The 20,762-nt window shown below is 44.0% G+C and overlaps 1 protein-coding gene across 1 annotated transcript; it reads left to right on the top strand.

The window, feature by feature from the left end:
- Positions 1 to 12,224: 12,224 nt before the first annotated feature.
- OSR1 (odd-skipped related transcription factor 1) lies at positions 12,225 to 20,284 on the top strand. The gene is made up of 3 exons (XM_061989964.1): positions 12,225 to 12,548; positions 17,860 to 18,552; positions 19,077 to 20,284. The coding sequence occupies exons 2-3, from the start codon at positions 17,906 to 17,908 to the stop codon at positions 19,210 to 19,212; spliced, it is 783 nt and encodes a 260-aa protein (XP_061845948.1). The 5' UTR covers positions 12,225 to 12,548; positions 17,860 to 17,905; the 3' UTR covers positions 19,213 to 20,284.
- Positions 20,285 to 20,762: the final 478 nt, after the last annotated feature.

Here is a 20,762-nt window from a genome sequence, read left to right as displayed (position 1 = left end):
TAAATTAGTGCAAGTGAGTGTAATAAAATGCCCATGAGATGTAAGATGTGGAATGCTAAAGCTTGAAATGGCTTTCTAATAGGGATAAACAAACACATAGAACTCCGAAATCATTCTCAGTAGCTTTACGAGAATGCATAAGAAATTAATGAGGAGGCAATACAAAAACAGATGTCGAGAAAGCGGAGGACCAAGCTGCCTTGACTTAGAAAAATGATCAAGTTCAGTTTCTATCCTTAGTTCAGTCCTGTAACTATAGGTCCCAGTTGTACCTTTATTTTCCTTCCCTAAGGATTATACTAGGAGTCATGATTCAAAAAGCAGCCTCTGCAACTTCCAATGATCATCAAGAAATGTAACCATAGACCTCTTTCTTGCATAGCTATCCACAGGTGAGAAAAACAGTGTTACTTAATTCCAGCTTTGCCTTTCTTCTTTTGGAGGGGACCATAAGTTGGTCACTAGCCAGAAGAAGTCATGATGTCTGACCAGAGAGCAGTTGTCAGTGAAGAGGTAGGGTTCAATTTTGAGGCTCCGCTCATAGGTCTAACACATTTGTAATGTTTTCAGCTGATTAAATTAGGGCTCATTTTCCACTAGAGTCAGAAAAGGTAGCGAAAGTTATTTGGAATAGTCACTAGCCTTATTCTAGATATACTCAGTTGAGATACTAGATACCCTTACTCAGATCCTTCATCTTGCTCTCAGAATTTATGTAAAGCTTTCTTGACCAATTACAAATGTCCTAGTACCTATGTTACTCTATTCTTGGTTTTCTTTCTCTAGTATTTGAATGTAGATGTGATGAAGACATGGACAGATCACCTCTAGTATATAAGAGCTTACAGAAACTGCTCTTTCTTGCTGTTTTGTAGTTCTGCTTCAGAATATTGCTCTCCTTATGCTCTGTGACATTTGTGGGCATACTGTAAATAAAACCATGAAAGTTAGAAATCAAAGTTACCTTTTTTTTTCTATGCAGAAAGTTAAAGCATGCATGTAACTAACTGCTAAAGAGCAACTAGGCAACACAGGACAACTGAGTTTGTGCCACACTAACTGATTTATGTGTTCTATCTTCTCTTCCAAACCCTGATGCACTCTGCTTCAGGGCTCTGATGGGGTTTGATTAAACATGGAAGGGTATTAAAATGGCCAGCTAGCACTGCCAGAAATCCTTGTTCTCTGGGTACCACTGCTACCTGCTAGAAAGACAGATTGCAGTATTCAGTTTGACGTGAGACCTCTGCTTTGCCTCAGCTCTTTTCCCTCATTCATTTACACTTGAAACTAGAAATCCATTTTTCTTGTTCTGCCCTAAATCTGCCCCCAAAAATACTCTAGCAGTTCAGCAGCTTACTGCTCCTTTACATAGGCAAGGTTTTGTGAAAATGCATACAATTTAGGAAGCATTTTTGGCAAACTGACAATTCCAGACAAATGCTCCCCAAATTGCTTCAAAATTACATTGTGACTAAACCAGGACAGAATATAACAGTAGCTGAGACAAGGCCAAGTCAAAGAAAATGCAGGCTTCTAGCAGCTATTTTCCCCTCTATGAAATTTGATATGTAATATTTTTCTTTACATAATCCCTGGCAGTTAGATGAGTGTTTTTACCTACCTTTTACAGATGGATATACCAGAGTAGAGAATTGATCAAGTGAAGGGGGACTAACCTTGCATCAGCATGAGGAATGGACTGGATGATCTCTAGAGGTCCCTTCCAACCTTGACCATTCTGTGATTCTGTGAAGTGATTTGAGTGAAGCTATAGATGAGCTTGATAGAAGTAGTTGATCTAATCCCAGACTTCTTAATTCATAGACCATTTGTCCCTTTCTTGAGTGGAGAAATGTGGTTTCAGTCTTCACATTCACTTTTAAGCTGGTGATATCCTCTCCTTAGTTGCTTCAATTTCATTTGTTTATTCTGCTGATGTTCTCCAATCGTCCTTCTTACCACAAACTGAGCAGAAATTGTTGGAGTTTGTCTTTTTTCTTACACTACTTTCCTATTATTTTCTAGATGAACTCACAGGAACTCTTTTAATTCTTTTGGCTCGTCCCTTCCAACCCCTACCACTCTATGACTCTATGACTCTATGACTCTATGACTCTATAACTCTATAACTCTATGACTATGACTCTTCTAGCCAATATTTCTGTTTTGGCTTCTCAGTATTATGCTTACATTTTATGATATATACATCCTTTCTTTAATTCTTCAACTATTCCTGCTTCCTATGTTTTTTGGGTTTTTTTTTTAACTTTAGTACCTTTGTCAGTTTTGTGATGTATTGAATTGGAATTCACACATAATGTAAATTGGAAGTAAGGATTTTTAATGGTGTCTCGTGTTTCTCTGCTGCTGTCTTTCATTTTGGAGAACTATTCATGTTTTCCTTTCCTTCTCTGTTTGTCGGCTGTATTGGTGGATGAATTCCTGTACCTTGCTACATGCTACCTTACACTGAGTGCTGTCCCCTTTCATGGGATAGCTGGTCACAGAGTCTGGATGACTGCAACCTTCACTGCCTTCTGCCTTTGCTGACTCCAGAATCTGCTGGCTGTGAATGTTTTTTCTGTGGCTTGTGCATTCGCAATTCTCACCAAGAAATTGTGAACCCGGTGTTAGTTCTGAAAAATGTACATATTGTGTTTTGGATTAATGGTTTACCCAAAGTTGATTGGAATCAATGAGATCTATCATCTATCTTAGATGACTGTAGTGCAGACACTAAGAAAAAAACCAGTATCGTTATATACCTGACATTTAACTGACAAAAACAATCTCTGTTACTTCTACTAAATAGTCTAGAGCTGCTTACCAAAACATCTACATAAAAACGTAAGGTATGAAATGGTGAGTTTTAGCACTGAGAGGTCTTCTTTTTCACATTATAGGATTGATAACTATTTCTAATGATATGTCAGAATCTCCAACTGCTATTTAATAAGGGTTAATAAATTAAAAAAAGAGACTGTGGCAACACAAATGTCACAAAAGAAACCACAAAGATTCCTGATATAACCATAAGGGAAAGAAAGGGCATATATACACTTTAAAATAGCATTTAACAAAACTCACTTGTACAAAAACATTTAAGCCTCAAGAGACTATTATTCACGTTGAAATATTTTGTCAGTATTGTTTTCAAACAGCAGTGCAAAACAGCTTCACACAGAGAGTTTTCAAATGAAAAAGAGTTTTTCCTTCAAGGCAGAACTTCTGCAAATCAATGCTTTAAGTAGAGATAGAGAGGGAGTAAACTTTGGGCGATTTTGGGTGCTGTAAACGGTTCAATAACGCAAACGGTAGTAAGCACAGTAGGCAGAGAGGTTGGCCAGCAGGTGGCGAGTTTTCTTCAGGATTGGACTTCCAAGAGGGGATCTTTGTGATCCTCTCCGTTCAATAATGCCTCAACGGTATTCCTTCTACAGTTTTACTTACAAAAGTCTATCTCAAAATAACCCTAAGGGTCTGACCTCAAACCACAAATAGCAGGAAGTTCTCAGTTAGGGTTGAAACTCTGTCAGTGCTTAACCTTCCCCTGAGCCAAAGTATTACAGCATATTTGGTATTTAGGATCACCTGACGGCACAAAGCTCCCGGTGCCCCAACAGCCACTCTCCCGTTAGATGACCTTTATCTCTAATACTTCAGCATAGATGTGTACGATAGAAAATTGTATTTCCAACTTGACTCTTAACTTCCTTTGCTTTTGTGACTTTTAGCTGATCCCTCAGCTTTATTTTCATGTAGTGGGAATTTATATCCTTTTCAAAAGCTAAGGCTAAAAAAAAGAAAAAAAGAAAAACAAAAGGAATGCCTTTTTTTTTTTCTATAGTGCTGGTATATATTTAGAAGCTGCTAAAAACAGGAAAGACATTGTGGGCAATTATACAACTAAAATTACAATTATTTATTGTCCTCAATAAACCTCATTTGAGGGTTGTTCTAAATATTTTTTGTTTCCAGATCAGTATTTCTATGTACTTTAGCCAGACACTTGTTCTATATTTATGACAATAATATTTTGTGTTAAAATAACACCTTTCCACTGAGTACAAGCCAAGAAATTGAATCCGCAGTGACACAGCTCTGCAGTTGTTAGATAATACTGCCACTGAAGCCAATCATAAATAGTCATACACATTCTGTGGAAGAAAACTAGAACCTCAGAAATGCTTTAAAGTCAGGCAGTCACGACTGCAGTGTATATGGCTAGGGATCAATTGGCCTCTGACAATCATAACATTATAGAAGAGTGGGGTCATAGATGGATTTAGAGGACTGGGTACAGATGTCATTGAATTAAAAATGTCCTTGTTTTCCATGGAGAGTTGGCTGTTGCATTTGCCAGCAGCAGTAGTCAGTTAGCTGCAGAGCTGCAGCCAGCTGAACGGGAAGCAGTGCCCTGGTCATCAGCCATTGACAACACGTTCATGTGTGATGGGGAAGGTGACCCCAGTGCTTTTTGATCCTGTAGTAGATTCCTCTGACACTCTACAGGAGCTCAAATAGTGGCAGCCCCAAATATTCACTGAAATAATGAATGTCCAAAACCTGCTTTTAAGGCTGATGCTCTTTGGCTACTGGGACAGCCTCTGACCTCATTTGAAGGCTTTCCAAGGCCCAAACATGGGATATTTAAAATACCATTCACATTTCTGAGCTGTTGACTGTGAGTCAACAGATCTGACCCAGCAGAGCTGTCCCAGGAAGCTGTCCAAGGCTATAGAGTGGGTTTGCACAGGACCTCCACAACATTCAGTGCTACACATTTCCTTGCTCTGCTTTCTATACTGAATGGGCATGGCAGCTACTGTAGCAAAGAAATACAAATTAAATGCCTTAGTGCTCACAGTGCTGAGAAGAGGGTCAGACTTCTACGGTAAAAACGCTGGTCAAATCTTCTCTCATAGTACTACATGTGGATTGAATGTGCCTTTGGGCTCTTGTGTCCAGTCTGTTGGGGTGAGGAAATACAAGTATTGGCAATTGACTGAACTCAGAGACTTATTTCACTATTTGTCCCAGGATCTAGGCAGTGAATGAGATCCAAAATTGTTAGGATATAAAACTTGGAGCCTTGTTTGCATTGCCATCTCCAGTCCTGCTAAGATCAAAAGAGATTATGAATTGCTACCATGAAGTCCTAGAAAAAGCTTTAGCAGTCACCTCTTGCACAGAAAAGATTGGAACAGTTCTTCAGTTGGAACATTCTTCAGTTGGAACAAGATTCCTGCTATGTAGGTGTATAATCCGTCAACTACTGCAGGTATGTACTTCGTTAACTGCTGAAGATAAACCCTGATAAAAATACAGAAATAGCAAAAGCTTATACTCATCTCACTTAGCTTCAGGCAATGAACTGAGAAGCCTAAACCATTGGCTCTGTGGATGTGCCAGCAGATGGTCAATGAGAAAATGAAAGGTTCCTCTGAACTGTGAAGAAGGTCTCGACACGTGTTGGATTTACCTCCACTCTGAAGAATCTGGAAGCCAATACTCCTAAATTAAGTGCAATTCAGTTCAGATTAAACTGTTCTCTGATTAAACTCAGTCTCTGACCTCACTTATACTTGTGACTCAGTCCAATTAAGCTGTTGCACCTAATTTAGGAGTATTGGCTTCCAGATTTCTTCAGAGTGGAGGTAAATCCAACACGTATTGGGATCTTCTTCACAGGTCAGAGGAACAACTTAATTGGACTGAGTCACGGATATAAGTGAGGTCAGAGAATGAGATTCCTCTGCTTTCAGGAAGTGCTGAATCCACTGGAGGTTACTAGCCCAATGTCACTGTGATTAAATCCCTCAAGGAAAAATAAATCTTGTGAAATCCTGATTCCAGTCCTACATTTCACAGACCCTGACAAACAAATGTTGCCTTCATTCTGTAAAAGCTATTGAGTCCTCCTTTAACCATTAAGTGTAGTTAAGTACAGGCCTTATCAAATACTTGTTATTCCAAAGATTTCAAAAGATAAAGGTGGCTGTCATTCCCTGAATCAATATATTCGTACCCCTAATTCTATCGTGCTTATTGTAAAGCTGTCTGTCTTAATGTCTCTTTGTGTCTACACACACACATACAAAGATAATTTCCTCTTCTACATGTACATATGTATATATTTATCCATATATATGCATATGAGTACATATGTATACATATTAAAAAGGTATACATGGAATTAGAGGTGCCTATGTATATATATACACATACATATTACACATATGTATCTATAATTCCAAGTGTATCTTTTTTTTTACCACCTAGAAATAACTCTTTCACCTCTGTAAGATATTGTTCTTTGTGATTCTTTTTCCTAGACAAACTTGAGCTGGATGAGCTGGAGGATACCCATACTAAGTTTGCAGGCTATTAAGAATGTATATTTTATAGCAGAAGAGAAAGCAATTCTCTGTTAAACATGTGGCATAGGCATAATCCACAGCAAAATGATGTGATGTCCAGGCTTTGCTGGCATTCCACTTGAGCGTCCCAATTCACACTGGTCTTTGTCTCATAGGCCCATTCTATGCTCATGTCACCAAAATCTTTGGTTCCTGTGGGGTCATTAAATCCTTACTCAGTTTCCAGTAGATATGGGAATTGTATGTGAATGAATGCAATGTACACAAATCATTCCAGCCACCCTTGTATTAAATGAACTTTTTAAAGAAGCTGGTTTTGACCTGATAGAATATAATGGTTTCAGGGGAACCATATAGCCATTACAATCCATCATATAAATGAATACTTAGGGACACCTAAATCCAAAGATTATTTGACTGTTATACATATACTTGCACAAAGGGGGCTGGAGGATAGACCCCTCAAATCTGCAGTGAAAACATCTGTACTTTTAGGAAATTCTTCTTAAATATGAGCACATACATAAACTTTCTCAGATTTCCACAATGATCAATTCATTTTAGATCAAAGTGACTCCCAGTATCAAATTATATTTTGGATGTGTTGCTAACAAATTATTAGTTTAAAAAAGCAAAGGGGTTCAGAATGATAAAGAGTATTTTATATGAACAATTTAGACTGTAAACTCAGGCTTCTCTATAACCTGATGGGTTTTCATGTGTTATTAATTATTGTGTACTGTATTCCTTTAACATCTATGGCAGATACTGTAAAGCTGAGGAAAAGCAAGCAACATAAAGTACAAAAATGTTCTCCAAACCCTGCTTTTGCTTCCTTTTGTTGCTCTCTTGTAATGTAAAAACAGATAAATGGTTTCCTCTCTCAAATACAACAAAAAGAAATGACTCCTGGGAGGAGCCCTGGGATGCCAAGTTTGAGCCTGGATTGAATTTTTACGACTACTGTAAAAACTCCTGAAAATAGGAAATTATAATGGAAATGCTGACTCTCACTGCAGCAGCGTGAGCAGCACCAACAACTGCATTATTAGTGATCTAAAGGGGCTGGAAGTTGAAGTGGAATCATTTACACAACCGGCTTCACACCACTTTGCAAACAAGAGGGGTGGGGGGAACAATCTTGCCGTTAATTAGTTTCTTGCAAATTCCATTGTGATTCTTGAAGAAGACAAATCCCCTATTGCTATGTTCCGTGCTCTGGATTTTCTTCTCCAACCCGCAGAAATTGCTGGCAGGGGTCTGTCTGCGGGGTGAGCAGCCCACGATAGGAAGGGAGACGGGGAAAGGCCATGCCCCAGAGCCTTGCGCAGGCCCAGGGGGCCGTGCTTACGCGCCGGTGGATCGCTGCCCCTCACAGTAGCTTGGTGAAGGGCAGCAGTATATTAAAGCGCTGGGTCACATCTCAGCACCGCGCTAAAAATCAAGCGAACGATTTGCCCTCGCTAACAAAGCGAAGACGCTCCAAAGTTCGGGTTTTATTTTCAGAGATACCTAGAAATAGAAGTTAAAAAACAAAACAAACCCAAAAGGCAAAACTTGATAGAGCAACTTTATATCCATCTCTGTGCCGATTTTCTTTTTTGAGGGGTGAGGACAGGAGCTGCTATCAGAAGTGCATTTACATTCCACAGCCGGAGCAGTTTCTACCGCCACGATTATCCCCTGTCATATCATTAGCAGCTATTAAAATAATAAGGCAAATGGGACCCGAGGAGCGAACCCGCAGCCAGGAGAGAGGGAAGACTAATTTCGAAACAGGGGTGGAGGAGCGCCCGGCTCCTCGCCCCGCTGTCACTCCGCACTCCCCATCCACGCTCCTGCGAGCTGCTGGCTCAACCCCGACGGGCTTCTTTCCCTTCCTGGCCTTTTCTGGATCCTCTCTTTCCATCTGGGTTCGCTTTGTCTCGGGGAGGGGAGAGAACAGTCAGAGACCACACACTCTAAGCTTTTGTAGCGGTCAACACCAAAACTGTAGGAAGATGAAAAAACAGGCAAAGTGAGGGAAAGCAGAGGAAAAAAAAAAATATATACATACATATATATATATATAACTCCAGGAGCCACTGATAACCAGGGGGCATGGCTCGGGGGGACACCTTGCCCGGGGAGGCATGAGGGCAAGGGGGAGAGACTGCAGTGCACTTGTGTCTCGTCTTTCCTGCCTGCCTACCGCCGGAGCTGGCTCCATCCCTCCCAGCGAAGCTCCGGATGCGAAGAGACTTTGGAAACATTGCCGAGTACAGCCGGCTTCTCTGCCCTGCTCCACGCTCGCTTCCCACGGGAGGTTTGGGAACTGCAGGGCTGCCGACTGGAGGCAGCTTTGACCAGCGACCCCCCACCTCCCTCCACTGCTGCGTTGCGGGGGCTGAGATTTTTTTTCGGATTCCGGAGGGGGTGATGCAGTCCTTGAAACCTGCCGAGCAAACAAATATCCCCTCCCTGCCTCGCCGGACCCGCTCCTCCTCGCAAGCCCTGCGAGGCGCCCGCGGCTGATGCTTCGCAAACAGCATGATTGTTGTTCCTCAATAAAAGACTTTTTAAGGGACAAGCGCAGTTCCTCGTCGGGGGGAAAGCCCCATGGAATGAAAAGAGAGCTTTTTCCTGCACATAGCTAGGAGATGGGACCGGGAATCGTTATTCTTGAAAAGATTAAGTGGGTCCCGAAGGTGAAGCCGGGTGCCCCAGCTGAGGGAGGGAAGAGGAACATCAGTCAGGCTCTGCAGCCCTCTCCCAGCACACGTGCAGGCGCATTCAGGGATGCCCGGCACTCACACAAGGTTACACCAGAGGAGGAGCGATCCTCAGTACCTGCGCTGCGCAGGATTAGCCCTTGAACCCAGAGCTCGTTGGAAACGAGGTGTCAAGCGCAGGAGGCTCCCCACGGGACAGAAGGGAAAATGCTCCCAGATGCGCTCCCCGTGCTCCCAAGTGTGCTCCGCCGATGGGGCAAGAAGCCATCTCCCCCTCCAGTCCTCTGGCACAGAGCACTGGCCCCGGCCCCGACCCTGCGGCCGCGGACCGGAGAGGCAGCCTCGGTGCGGTGGCCGGCTGGTGCTGCTCGAGATGCTGCTCGTCAAAAAAAAGGGCGCATAGCCCTGCGAGGAGCTTCACCTTGCAGATACATGGGGCAGGATGGAGACCGGGATGGTTTTGGGAAGGGGATAAAGGTGGGAAATAGGGATGGGATCTCTGGTCTCCCCGGTCACATCAAGTTTCTCTCGAAACGAATTGGGTTTTGCTGTCGTGCCTAAATCCTACAAACGCGGCTGGCGTTGGGAGCAGATGCCTTCACTTTTTACGAGTCTCTTGAAGTTGTAACATTCCTAATCGACAGCAGATCTTCGCTGTGGAAAAGCTCAGCATATTCCCTGCGTGTCAGTGCTAATAGTGGTTTTGTAGCCCGTTCCCGGTATTAGATTCCCCACCGTTACAAGTTGACATAATGCAAATTAGCAAGGGACATCATAAAAATACATCAGAGAATAAAGGTTTTGGAATAGCATGTCCTCCGTAACCGAAACGCCAGATATTTAAACTAAATGCACTTAATAAGACAATTAACTTGAAACTCCAGTTCAATCGCCAGTGAGTTGACAGGTGAAAATGTTTTTATTTGTTAACAAATACGTAAATATCAGACTATACGTTATTCAGGCACCTTTCGGCTACAGTTCCCGGCAATACTTGGGAACTGAATAATATCCTAACGATTCTCTTTGATTACAGACTATTTTCGAGTGGGAGTAGTTTTCTGTGCCTCAATGCCTCCTAGAAACTGAGATCTTTTATTGCCCTTGATTTAGATGCTTTGGAGGTTTGTTTTTCGGAACGATGGTTTCTATAACTGGAAGTGCAATTTGAATTTTTGTTGTTGTTGTTGTTCTCTTAAAGGCAGCACGTGCAGGTATAGTTACTGTTGTGGTGTTTATCATCTCCATTAATCTACTACTTCTCTAAAGACAACCACGATTCTTGTTTTGCTAATTGTCACATCCACCTCCAGCTATACCAAGATTCTTTCTCTGGGAAAAAAAGAAAAAAATAATCTCCAAATAGAAGAGAATGTCTATGCGCTGTTTCTTGGTCTGGGGACGCTTGGGAATCTTACATCCGTGTTCTGACAACGGGACTTGAAAACTATTTTTGAAAATGCAGACTTATTTGAAGGCATCAACTTACAGCATCGGGCACAGGATCACACTTTCGACATTTCGACCCTCAGAACAGGAATAAAAGGGTTTGGGATTTTTTTTTTTTTTGGGAGGGGAAGAGGGGGGAGTTAGTGGGAAAGAAAGAGAGAAAGAAAATGAGCACGAGATGAGAGAGAACTGAAGAAGCCACGATGAGTGAACATCTTTGCTTTGCCTCTGCCTCATAAAAATGCCACTCGTTTACAAAAGGAGGGAACGAAAATCTCATCCCTTACCCCGAGCTGTGAGCAGTGTTGGACCCCAGGCTCCCTCCCGAAATCTGGATGTTTGAGAGATGAAACAGCAGTTCTAGGGCTTACTTCACAACACTACTCTCGTGTTCTTCTGCAGAATGATAACGTAGTGTTTTCTTGTTACCCTTTTTTAAAATTTATTTTTAAAAAAATTGTTTGGTTGGTTTTCCTTCGGAGATGAGAAAAAATCAGTGTAACAACAGCAGTGACATGAACAATAAAAAAACACATGCATGTCCCTGAGCATGGTACCATGTTATCCTGACGGATCTGTCTTCGCTAGCGTATTATATTACCCTGTTTCCTTGGGACAATGTAATACACCCAAGCAATTTTTCCCCCTTCACGGATCTAAGAAGTGTGAATGGATGGATGAATAGAAAAACAAATAAGCAAGGAGATTATGGCCTCGGGATTAATTATAAAGCACGGTTAACCTTTTTCTTTAGAGGGTTATTTTGTTTTGCCTACTTCTCCAGGGTAGTCTGATTCCCCTCGTGGGCTTAAGGCAAGGCTCTACGGCTCCCGATCCACGGGAGATCCATGGGATTTTGCATGCCGCGGAACTCCTCCCGGGGCGCTGGGAGAGACCGTCCCGGGCCGTTGGGGAAGGACAGGAGGAAGGCACCGAGGGCAGGGGCACTGGGATGAAAAGAGGGGACCAGGAGGGATGCTAAGGAGGGGGAAGAAAGGGACTGTAGTCTCAGACTGGACCGTCACAGGTAAGAGGCTCCTGCGATGATCCCAGATAATCTCCTGAGAGGGGGAGAACAATTTGCCATCCTAAAATCCTCATAGAAGGAGCAGATTCCTCCCTCCATTCTCCCTCCCCCCTTCCCTTTTATTTTTCCCTCTTTCTTTCCTTCTGCCTGTCTCTCCTTCTCTCCCTGGGCAGATCCCGGTGACTCCTGTCCCGCGGCTCGGCGGGGAGGGGGCGCAGCGAGGCCAGCGGCAGCGGAGCGGCGCGGAGCGGAGTGGTGCGCTAGGCGGGCGCAGGCAGCGTGGATGGGGGATGCGCGCCCCTCCGCCGGGACGCAGCGCGGAGCTGCGTGGGGATCCCCCCACGCCTCCCCATGCTCCCCTCGGGAGGCCGCTCCGCCGCGGGGGGCCGCGTGTAACGGGCCCTGGGGAGATGCCCCGGGAGAGGCTGCGGGAGCGGGGCGGGGGGGCGAGATCACACGTTTGCGGGCTGAGAGCCCCGGGCTGCTGCGCCTCCGGGAGAAACGGGTTGAAAAGTTGGTTCTTCCCAGCCAGAAACTTTCTCCCCGCATGCGCATGCCCGGATTCTGGTGGGAGGTTGAGAGGGGGAGCTGGGAGGGGGGTGGGGGGGGGTTGAAATAAGGAGGAGGCTGGAGGGAAGGGATCGGTTCAGTCTGAGCTCGGCCGCTCCCGGGCGCGTTTGCACTGCGGCACACGCAGCCTGCGCCCGGAGCAAGAGGAGGGAGAGCCCCTCCGTCAGCCGCAGCACCTGGACATCCCGCTGCTCGCTCGGATCTGCCTGTACCCGCTGGAGGAGCAGAGGGGTGGGTGGGGAGAGGGCTGTGCCCCCCAGGGCCGGCACAGACACTGACCTAGCCCAGCCTCCCTTTTTTTTTTTTTTTTTTTCCCCATTTTTTTTTCCTATTATTTTATTTTACCAGCTCCAATTTAGCCCAGGATCTTTTAACTGCTGCCAGCGGTGGAGCACAGATCGGAATTAGGTAAATAAAAAGAATAACTCATTTTGTTTGGGTTTTGTTTTGCCAAGCCCCTGGGGTTGGGGCTATCGATCCAAACACCTCCATCTCTCTCCCTCCTTCTCCCTACCTCCATCCCCGGGAAGGTGCAGAAAAAGTGGGGAAATTGTGGTTCACGTGAGGAGGACTACTCTCCTTGGGGCGGGCAGAGGGCTGGGGGAAACCTCCACACGGTGCTCGGATGTTTTGATGCCATTTAAAGAACTGTCTTCCCCTTTCAAAGTTGTTTATCTCCCCGTGCAGAGGAGATGTGTTTTTAACCCGAGCTCAAAATGACACATAGGAGCTGCAAAACAGAAGTCTGAATGTCCTTTATGGACTTGAACGTTCAGCTTCACTGCTCGCTAATCTTTCCTTTCCTTTTCTGTTCTCTTATTTAATTTTTTTTGTTTTGTTTATTCTTTTCTTTCTGTCCATTCTTTCGTCCTTCCTCAGCTTTTAGAGCCCTAGACTCTGAAAAACTTTCTCTGTTTCCCCTCAGGGCCATAACATAAATGAATCTGGTGTTTGTGTTCGTCTGAGTAGATAGAAACAAGTTCAATGTAGGGAGAGACTAAGCTTCTCTCGAGGCCGAGCCTATAAACTGTCAGTGCAAAGCCGAGGATTAGGCTACAGTTGTTACAGTTGGCTTTTGTGAGGGAAACTATAAAAACCGAACATTTTGGAGATTACTGTAGTGCTGCGGGAATTGTCCGATGAAACGCGAACAGGACAGGAGGGCAGGTGCACAGTAGGTCCAGTTTAGTCAGTCCGAAGCCAGTTGAGAGAAAGGATCAGCCCCTCAAACGGGGATCTGAGCTCGGGGCCGAGCTCGGCCCCCCCGGGCGGCTGTACTCGAGGCGGGACCGGGGATGCGGCTCGGTGTCCGGCGTGCCCCGCGGAGGTGCCACCGCAAAGGTTTTGCTCGTCACGCGTGTCTGTGCGTGCTGTGGCCGTGGGAAGGGACGCATACAGAGGGAAGAAGTCCTCTCTGCCGCCTGGGGAGGGTAAGGACGATTTATTTGTGCTCAAGGGAGGCCCTAAACATTACTCTAGGGAGAAAGAGAGAACGGATCCTGTGCCTTCCTACACCCGAGGAGATTAAAAAAGCACATACACAAAACCACCAAACTAACCTAAAAACTTCAGCAGGGAGAGAGGATCGAAGAGCTTGGCCTCTGCGGCCGCCCTGCCGGCACCCACCCGCGCCGGCCTCCCGCCCGGCGAGCCCGCCCGTGGCCCTCGCAGCCACCGTCCTACCAGGATCCGGACCAGGGGATTTTACATCGTTGTTGTGGTTTTGGATAAAGGCGGCACCGGGCAGTGTAGCCATGGCTGGTCCAACACCGGTTATTATTACTATTATTATCATTATTAATAATTACTGAGAGGCTAAAATCCGCCACATTCACCCGCATTCGCAATGGTGGTCTGGAGAAACTTGTCAACACCGATTTCGTGATAAAATGTGAATGATGATTTTATAAGGATTGAGAGGAGATATCCAAGGCACATGCTGACTGAGTCCTTCCAGTCCTCATTAATGTTAGCAATTAACTCTTTCACGCTCAATTAGCCCCGAATAAACCTGCTTTAATAGATTCTGCACACTTCATTAATATTTTGAATAAATCTCGGCTGAACAATGCACTTTATTCCTCAAGAGCACCACGCTCGAATAATGCAGAGCGAAAGGGTGATTTTATTCCTTTTCCAGTTAGTTTCCCAAACACAGATAAATTGAAAGCTCTATTTCCTCGCTTAAACTGATAGGAAAGGAAAATCTCACTCCCTTTGAGGGGACAAAATAAGTAGCCGACCTGGGGCAAAGTGCCACACACTGATGCAATGCAGCTGAAAAGACAGGGCTACCAGACTTTACAGGACTCAGGGAAAACGGGGCGACTTTTTTTTTTTTTTTTTGACAGATGAACCTGATGGCTGTAGTTTGAAGCTGTCGTAAGAATGCGGCATTTTATACCCGCTACTTTATCATGTTTGTAAAAATAAGCAACGTTCTCAGGGCAATTTACCTCCTCCATTCTTCCATGTGGAACTAATTAGCAAACCTCATTATTTATGAGTCAGGTATTTAATGTAACAAATATCCCTTTCAACGGACACATCGGAAATTGATAATTCAAGGTAGAAAGGAAAAATACTGACTAGCCACAAGATTACTTAAAAGCACATTTAATTTCACCCCTTGCTATGCTATCAGCAAAAAACCGGGTGGATTTTTAATTTATTTTTTTTTCTTTTGCTTCCAGAGGAGGTAGGGTTTAATTGGGAAGGTTAGGACTACAATAGTCTTTAAACAATGGCAACTGGACAGTAACATTACCGTATCTTCAAACAGGACAAAGGGTAAGAAAGCTGGAGGCTGATGTAGTCTTTCAAGTTTATGATCTTATTTTGCAGGGTAAATTTATCTTGGCATGAGTGGGTTTTGTTTCAGTCAGAACACGAGTGGTTTGCTCTTAATTACTCACCGAACTAGTTTGTGTTAAAAAAGAAAACTCCGCACAGTTTTATTGTGATGGGGAGATTCAAGCAGAGAACTCTTGGGGGGCTTCTTCTGTTAAAGAAAAAAAAAAAAAAAAAGAAAGAAAAAAAAAGAGAAGCCCCGATAACGATCTGTTTACATGAAACGGAATTAAAGGTGGAGGTGACACCAAAATCAAAGAAACGTTGATCTCTCTGCGGGAGTGGAGAGTCACTGCGCTGTGAAACGCGTTCACTTTGATGTCCCGAAGAGAGGGGACTTCTTCATGAAATACCCTGCTCTTCTTCTGTATTTTGGACTGTCCTGGTCACATAGAGAAAAAGTGTAGCTTACATTTCTGGAAAAGTGCCAGGAAACTTGTACTAACGTGAACACTCTTCTCCCATCTCCCATCTACTTCTTCTTCTTCTCTTTTTAGCCCATCTTTTTCCCTTACTTTCTTGTTTGGTTTTTTTTTTCTGTTTTTTTTTTTTTTAAATTTTTATTTTTGAAAAATAATATAACTGGTCTAGCAAGAAAACCCCACTGACTTAGTGGACGACCCGACTGTATTTCTCCTCGCTTTATGTCTCCTTCTTCATCTGGGAAATCAAAGAGAATTTTAAAAATGTTACTGAGCAAGAATTTTCCCAAATCGACATAGTAAATTTTTTCTTATATTCTATATTAAAGTTTTTCTAAGGATACGAGGAAAGAAAGAGGGATAAGCCCAGAAATTAACTCAGTTTGCAATAGCATGTTTCATGCTTGAGAGATCTAGGGCTACGTAGACAGGAAAATAGACACAGAGCCGTTGTGACAGACAGAAAAAGACATTTCAGGTCCCCAGACAAGAGTGTTCTCAGCACACTTTGTTCTAGGGGTCATTGAATGAGGTATTTGTGCTGCAAAGTGGACATGCTTAGTGTATGGGCAGCACTAATAAAATAAAAAGCATTTCCTCAGTTGACCAGCAAAACAGTCTGGTTGGTTCATCGGTCCTAATTAGTTTAAAAGAAAATGAAAGGAAATGAGAAAGAAAAAAAAACCCCACAAGAGTGAGGAGAATACAATGTGTGCATTTCTCAATCAGCCACTATCCAAAAGGTATCCAATTAAAGAAAGTAAAATGTCACAATCTCTTATTCTGGGTCATTGTGATGGCATTCCTCTAATGTTTGGGTCTCTCTTCCTACTGCTGATTTATGTAAAGTGGTGTGAAAGGTGGACCTGGAGCACAGAGCTGCAAAGAGTAAGCTTCTCCCTCTCACACCCTCCCAGCCGCAGGTCCTCTGTCCAGGCAACAGGCCACATATAAATCAGATTTGTTTCCCTAGTCTTTAGACCTCTTCTGCCACCAGTTTTCACCCCCTGAGCCCTCCAGCCCAGAGGGACAATTACTGCTCTGCAGCACTTTGCTGCCTTTTCTCCAAAGTGGATTTACTCTTTATGGAGGGATGAACTCCAGGCTGCATGCTGCAAGGATCCTGTTGGGATCCTGTGGAGATCATGTGGGTACACTATGTGGATCCTGTGGGAATGCTGCAGTAAACCCGTGGGGATCTTATGAGCACTCTATGGGGATTCTACAGGGATCATGATGGAAAACAGTCCCACTGAGAGCAAATCCTGGAATTTACTGGGAGAGACGCAAATAAAAGCTGTGGGCTGTGGAGTAAGGAGGAGGCTTCCTGAGCTGCAGAAAAGCTGTGGGTGCTCTCTTGCACCCACAAAGAGAGGAAGCTGCATTCCCATCACCAACCCTTGTGAGACATCTCCTGCCAGATAGTTGACAGCAGCTGGGGTTGAGTTTGCAGGCAAGGCCAGATGTGCCTTGATGCTGCTGCCTGGTAGCATTTTCCCCTCTGCCTTGTGTGTTGGAATGGGAAGGGATCTGGCCTCGAGGAGTAGTGGCTGGGGGCTTGGTGGGATCCTGAGACACAGAGTGAAGTAGTGGCACCCAGCCCAGGACTGTGGCCGTGCAGGGTGAGCTGTGTGTCCCCATGGGAAGGGTTCCTCCAAACATCTCTCTTTTGCCTTTTGAAGGGTTTTATTTGAGCGATTGCCTAGATTAGGACATGGGCTTGAAGCCAGGCACTTCCCCCTAGAGAGAGCAAATAGCACTTCAGATCTGTCACCCAAACACAGCATTTCGCAATCTCTTTTTGCCGTACATAAATGAAAAAGGGCTGTTGGCTGGTACTATCCTCCCTAAAAAAAAAAAAAAAAAAAAAATCAGGATTTTTTTTTTTTCTTTTTTTTTGGATGAGGGAGCATTCGTAGTTCTGAGCGCCCATCTGCCTCCAATACCCCAGAGGCAAAGGCCTGACCAGACCACAGAGGGGCTGAGATCTCTCAGCATCCACTTCCTATGTCACCTCGAGATTGAGAGCTAAATGCAGTTTTTGTGGACGGATGTAGTGAGCAATATTGCACTATAGTCTAAAGGATGAAAGTGCTCAAGAAGGAATTTAAAAGTACATGTGAGAAGGCTGAGCATTGTAGGCCAAAATGGCACCTCCTCACTCTCCCTGTGCAGAACATAATTGGAGGCTTGTCAAGTACGAGGGTACTGTTGGAAAGTGAGTGACTTTGGATGGGATACAACTTCTGTGTGTGAAGGATGGGGAGAAGGAGAGACTGGAGACCTGGGGGGATACACTCTCAGCCAAGAGCTGGTCAAGCCTTTCCAAGACCAAGGCAACCTTCCATGACTTTGCAGAATGGTATTGATGAGTGGTGAGGTGAGAAATTCCCTCTACTTTGATCTTCATATAAATCCACCTCTCCCTCTTAATCTTTATTTTCCAGATCTTTTCCTCCCCTGTTCCCAAGATCCTCCTCCTGAGTGGCTACCATGGGAAGCAAGACCCTGCCGGCCCCAGTACCTATCCATCCTTCCCTCCAGCTCACGAACTACTCCTTCCTGCAAGCGTTCAATGGGCTGCCTGCTATGCCCTCTGACCACCTCTCCAACCTTTATGGCTTCAGCGCCCTGCATGCTGTACACCTGCACCAGTGGACTTTGGGGTACCCCGCCATGCATCTGCCCCGCTCCTCCTTCTCCAAAGTGCCCAGTGTGTCGAGCCTGGTGGATGCACGATTTCAGCTGCCGACCTTCCCTCTCTTCCCACATGTCATCCAGCCCAAGCAAGAGGCCACCAATGTGACCCTCAAAGCCAAACCCCGCTTCGACTTTGCCAACTTAGCAGTGGCTGCCACACAAGAGGACCACTCTAAACTGGGACAGGCAGACAGTCAGGGCTCAACCCCAGGGCTGGGATCTTTGCTTGAGGTGACTAAACTCTCTCCAGAGAAGAAACCCACACGGGGAAGGTTACCGTCCAAAACCAAGAAGGAGTTTGTGTGTAAATTCTGTGGCAGGCACTTCACCAAGTCCTACAACCTTTTGATCCATGAAAGAACCCACACTGATGAACGGCCTTACACGTGTGACATTTGCCACAAGGCCTTCAGAAGACAGGATCACCTGAGGGATCACAGGTAATATTTCTTCTTCTCCTGTCCTTTTTCCCTTGTGTATCTGTACTCTCCCGATCACCCACCTATGCTAATGAAGGTGCTTGTAAGAAAAATTATGTCTCTGGCAAGCCAGCGTCCTCTACTCACTGCTTGTGGAGGAATCCAGACAACTCACTTTGGAGGTCAGGTCTGTGGTTGTAGTCATTCACCTTGCAAAAATGATTTACACAGTCTCCTTCTTAGCTCTGTAGACATTTTCACCCTCCGTTTGCATTGTTTTCGGTCTTCTGTCTTTGTGATCGTTCAAAGTGTTGTGAAGACATGCAGCCTGATGATGATGAAGTTAGAGAAAAGCTCTTTTTCTCAAAGAAAGGCACCCTTGTAAGCCTCTGATACCTCAATCTCTTGTTACAAACAGGCATACAAATGATTGAGCACTGTACTCCAGTATGCTGGGTGTCAGTTCCAGTTTTTTCTTATCAGGTAACTCACTGCAGAGTTTATGCCAGTTATTTCTAACATCTTGATTGTTTTTCTCTCCCTAGATATATCCATTCCAAAGAAAAGCCTTTTAAGTGTCAAGAATGTGGGAAAGGATTTTGCCAGTCCAGAACACTAGCCGTTCACAAGACACTGCACACGCAAGTAAAGGAACTGAAACCTGCCAAACTTAAATGCTGAATCTCCAACTTCTATGAACTTTTTCTCCGCTTCAGACTTTACACCAAAACCAGAGCAGAAACAAAACCTTCAGAATGGGAGCACTGAACTTTGTGTTTTGTTTGTACTTAAAAAAAAGCAAAATCCACACCCCAATCCAACCCCCTGCTCAAGCAACTAACTTCCTAAATCGTGGGTGAAAAGATTATTTTGCATTTTAAATATACATGAATGATGCAGAGAGTGCTAGCTGAATTGTGTGGCTTTGGTAAAATTTATGCCAAAAGGTGGTGCTCACGTGTTGGACAGGAATCTCTTTAAAACCAAACAAAAACCCACAAGCCCCTGCCCCCCGTCCCAAACAAAAAACCCAAAATCATAGCTTCCAAAAGTATTACTTAAAAGAAAAAGAACCCTCTTATTTTATACTTTTTTTTGACTGTATAATGCTTCTTATTTTTACACTTCAGGAAATACAGATAATTCCAGAAGACAATTATGAACTGAAACAGTGGTTTCTTATCACAGCACCATTAGGACAAGGAGAAGGTCAACTTGCAGATCTCATTTGCAAGTTTGTTTTCTTAAAAGGAGAATGGGAATGACCTAAATCTTTCAACTGGGGAGTCCTAGCACGTGCTGGAAAATGCATTCGGAGCTTAGATCTGCAGGTCCCCGGTGTTTGGGTCAAATCAATGTTCATGGGAGATGGAGACCTTATTTTTTTGTTTTGTGGTCTAGTGCGCTGTGAGGAAGTTTGTAACTTGTGGGCTTATTTAAAAAAAACCCAGAGGAAAGAAAGATGGCAATATGTCAAACCGACAGTATGCACAACGTGGTTTCAGTGGTACTTTCAAGTCTTCGTGTGTCCTGATGAGAGAGAACAAATCTCAACCTGAGAGCATATTTTTTTAAATGCTGGCTTTCTGAACAGTGTATTCAAATTAAGAGACATTCCAATAAGTTTTGTTTATTAAAAAAAAAAAAAGTTGTATGGCTGTTTGGCACTTTATGCTGATTATTGGTAATTGACATTTATCACTGGATTGTGTGTGTTTTTTAAGTATTAAAATAAATCGTTATTTTACAGGCACATCTGCATGGACTACATATGTATTCATTTAGTTTCTGGTCTCGTCCCTAGCAAATCCTCTCCATCGATTTTAAGAATATTAAGGGGGGTTTTTTGTTGTTGTTTTTTGTTTTTTGGGTTTTTTTTTGTTAACTTAGCATTTCTTCAGTGCTTATTTCTAGCCTTGGAAAGTCTAGATCTTTCCTTTACGCCCAGCTTTTCCCCTTCCTCATTTTCTCCCTTAATCCTCTCCCTTTTTATTTCTTTATTTCCTCTCTATTTTTCCAAGAGTGACAAAAGTAAACAGATCTGCAGGCAACGAAATAATTTTCTTGATCGTGTGGAAAAAAAACCCGAAAACGTCTTGGGTAGCTAAATCTCGGGCATTAGCTGATAAGATTAGGTGTCAGAAGTATTATAAAACAAATTAGATGAATAATGGACAAACTGTTGCTACTTTCACAGCCTGAAGGCGCTGCGGGGAGAGCCGCCTTCGCTC

The sequence above is a fragment of the Colius striatus genome, chromosome 2 (assembly GCF_028858725.1).
Source record: "Colius striatus isolate bColStr4 chromosome 2, bColStr4.1.hap1, whole genome shotgun sequence".
Lineage (NCBI taxonomy): Eukaryota > Metazoa > Chordata > Aves > Coliiformes > Coliidae > Colius > Colius striatus.
The sequence above is the reverse complement of the archived record's forward strand: the minus strand, read 5'-3'. Positions and strand labels throughout refer to the sequence as shown.